Source organism: Elaeis guineensis, chromosome 10 (genome assembly GCF_000442705.2).
Source record: "Elaeis guineensis isolate ETL-2024a chromosome 10, EG11, whole genome shotgun sequence".
Lineage (NCBI taxonomy): Eukaryota > Viridiplantae > Streptophyta > Magnoliopsida > Arecales > Arecaceae > Elaeis > Elaeis guineensis.
The window spans coordinates 37,873,436-37,876,697 of record NC_026002.2 but is presented as its reverse complement, the minus strand read 5'-3'; the positions used below and the strand labels follow the sequence as shown (position 1 = coordinate 37,876,697).

General features: G+C 44.1%; 1 protein-coding gene across 2 annotated transcripts; it reads right to left on the bottom strand.

The window, feature by feature from the left end:
• Positions 1 to 227: 227 nt before the first annotated feature.
• Positions 228 to 1,828, bottom strand: LOC105052358 (NAC domain-containing protein 68). Of its 2 annotated transcripts, XM_010933139.4 has the most exons (3): positions 1,483 to 1,823; positions 974 to 1,254; positions 228 to 883 (listed from the first exon to the last, which is right to left on the bottom strand). In XM_010933139.4, the coding sequence occupies exons 1-3, from the start codon at positions 1,658 to 1,660 to the stop codon at positions 440 to 442; spliced, it is 903 nt and encodes a 300-aa protein (XP_010931441.1). In that variant the 5' UTR covers positions 1,661 to 1,823; the 3' UTR covers positions 228 to 439. The 2 variants fall into 2 exon arrangements, with proteins under 2 accessions (XP_010931441.1, XP_010931440.1); XM_010933138.4 differs by having other exon boundaries at positions 228 to 1,254; positions 1,483 to 1,828.
• Between the last annotated feature and the right edge of the window lie 1,434 nt (positions 1,829 to 3,262).

The window sequence follows — 3,262 nt, the reverse complement described above, 5'->3', positions numbered from 1 at the left end:
TCCACAGGTATAACTTGTTCCTCTTGTTGGATGTGCAGCACTGAACAAAGATCCAAGTCCTATCCATGTCATGCAGCAGATGCTGTAACCTGTTTTTCTCTGAAAGATTAGCTCGGACCATCTTTTTCATGTTTGGTGCTTGTTAAGTTTATCCAACTATATCTTGTTAAATTTCCTTTAACAAGTTTCTACAATTGAAAACACGATAGATCCACCACTGGACAAACTAAATCAAACAAAAGTTCTACCACAAAATTACATTATCATATGTACATAAGCCACTATCCCATTGCTCATGAATGGATTCATCTATATAGAGCTGATGAAATCAAACAAAAGAATCCTACAGAGTTCATTTGAAACTTTGTCCTACCACTAGATTGTATTCTTCTTTCTCCCTCTGCCTATTCACCCTTATATACAGCTGTTATTTCCAGCTTTAGAAGGGCGGCAAGTCATTCTGGTTCGACCTCGGTTGTAGAAGGTTGGAGCTGTAGTAATCCTGGTTCAATATATCTGGAGCGGTTGTGGATCCAAAAGCCATGTATGAAGTCTGCAAGTCATCCAGCTTCAAGTCCATGAACCACTCGTTCTCTTCTTTCTGACGCTGCTCCATTGCTGGCTGATACACAGCTGTGTTGCTGGCTCTTATTGCTTGAATTCCGTTGGAAGCTTGGGATGGGTAAGCTCCAGGCTGAAACATATCGTCCAAGTCCGGGAGCACGACATCGTTATCTATGTCTGATTCGGGTGTCCTGAAGCTGTCCGATCCGGTGTCATCTAAAGAATCCATTGTCTCTCCAAATGATGCCTCCTTTTGTTGGTGCATCTTCTCCCAGCTGTTCTTCTTGTTGTACAACCGGCATAGAACCCATTCATCAAGCTGCATGAAGTCATGAATCTTTTCATTAGATCTTATATTCATAGAGTAGTGCCCAAAAGGTTTATTGCGTCTCTGGTTGGCACGACATACCCTTTGGCTTCCCTTGTTGGTGGCTCGGTTTTTATCAACAAGCCTGTACTCATGCATGATCCAATCAGTCTTGACTCCTCTCGGTGCCTTTCCAGAGTAGAACACCAAGGCTTTCTTGATCCCAAGAGCCCTGGTGCTCCCCTTCGGCACCACCGGCTTATCAGCCCCCGTCGCCTTCCAGTATCCCTTCCCGGCAGCCCTGTTAGGCCGCGAGCCATTCGGGTACTTGCGATCACGAGGGGTGAAGAAATACCACTCCCTTTGTCCAAACAATGCCTTGTCTGTTCACATCACAAACACAAACTCATTACTTAAGCTTTCCAAGCGTAGCCATGAATCATAAATTTAAGAAATATATGAGAGGATACCAGGAAATATAGAATATCCAAGAGATTTTCAGCCAATATACTCTATTAGATGATATCGGAAAATATCAGCTGAAAATCTTTCATGGTATTTTCTGATATTCTTTAATAAAATGAATATGGTGTTATGGATGGGTGCAATACCTGGAAGCTCCCAAGGATCATACTTATAGAGATCGACCTCGGCGATGATCGGCACAGGCAGGGGCTGGTAGGTCACCTTCTTGCAGAGGTAATGAACGATGAGCTCCTCGTCGGTCGGGTGGAACCGGAATCCAGGTGGCAGGTTGAGCTCAGCCTCAGCATCTCTTCTCTTTCCCATTGTTATCTTCTCTCCTCTTTTTCTTCGAGACAGATTCCTTTGGCGTTGGTGATGGTATTCCTCGTACCGAGCTTTAGAAATGGTTTTGGAGCTATCCAAAAACAAAAGGATAGGGGGGGTGGGGGGTTTGGGCTGCGGGAGCTTTTTTTTTTTTTTTTTTCTCCCTTGGGTGACAAGGTTGGAGAGGATCGAGAGGGATTTATAACTATGAAAGGAGTCGTCGGCCCGCGGGCTCGCGGAAGCATCCCCTTCGGTGGGAGTCAAAGGAGGTGACGGCCGAATTCGAATGGTCCACAAAGCGGTGTCTGAAGGACGAAGCTATCCTACGGACACACGCATAATAATTCCCATGCGTGATTCACATCTGTCGTCTTCCTTTTGGATCCGACGGACGGCACTCAAGTTTCAGAGTGCCCGTATGGGAATTTTTGTGCGACCAGCTCTCCGATAGGGTATATCAGTATTTTAATTATGGCGATTATGTTTTGGATTATGGGGCGACATAAGTTGGTGCGCCTCCCATTATTTATCTTGGGCACGTGATAAAGATGGATATTTGGAACGTAGGATCCATTGAACCGGGACCAGGGGTGGCGGAGGGGGGGACAGGTCACGGGGGCCGGTGGTGGATTCTGGTGGAGGGAACGTTGAGACCCGGGGGAATGATGTCAGTGCCAACGTTCATGCACTACTATAGGGTTTCCAGCTTTTTGCTCATTTAAAAAATTCTGTCTGCAACTCAGTCTCTTACTTGGTTGGAAAGGAACCGGTGTTGTCGGCTAAGGGAGCTGGGTTAAGTCGGTTTTGAGTTGGCTCGGTGTCCACCGGTCTTCGGGTTGGGTTAACTCGGTTTTGAGCTGGTTCTTAGGGTATTGAGCAAGTCTCTTGCTTGATTGCCTTTTCGGCCTTGCATACTGTTTGTCCAGAGGAGAATTCTTGTAGGGCAATGGTAGAATTCCTGACTTCTTGGAATGAGAGTGATATTGTGAACTAGTTGACAGATGCCATATTACGAGAATCGTTTGAATGTACATGCTTTTTTTTTAAGATACCCAATATTAGGGAATTATGTAGTGTTAGTTTATACTTGATTAGAAAACTATCTATTCTCTGTTGTTCCTTGAGGGCTCTTTATTTTTATTTTTCTTCATTTTGTTATCTCATTGTCGAGTGAAATTTATTCTCAAGAAAAAAAAAGATCACTTTGCGCATTAAGAGACTTTAAAAATTGTATTTGATAGCTGGCAATTTATTCAGATTGCTGGCAATTTAAAGGAGCTTTATCGGATTACTGCGTTTGGTACATTTTTTTGATGGTAATCTGGATTGCTAAGATTACCAAATAGGATAGGATGGTTATCCAGATTATTAAATATACTTAATGAAAGGATGGTTATCTAGATTATCAAATATTTGATAATCTAAAATAAAATATTTGGACGAAACCATCCTCCTCGTACTTGCTTCGTGGAAAGGGTAGATGGCTTGATGGTTGCTGTGGCCGATAAGGCCACCGACCACGGGAACCCGAGTGAGGGGTGGGCGGCCATCCGACGGACGGCAAGGTCGATGAGGGTGTTGGCTAGACGAGCAATATAGAGA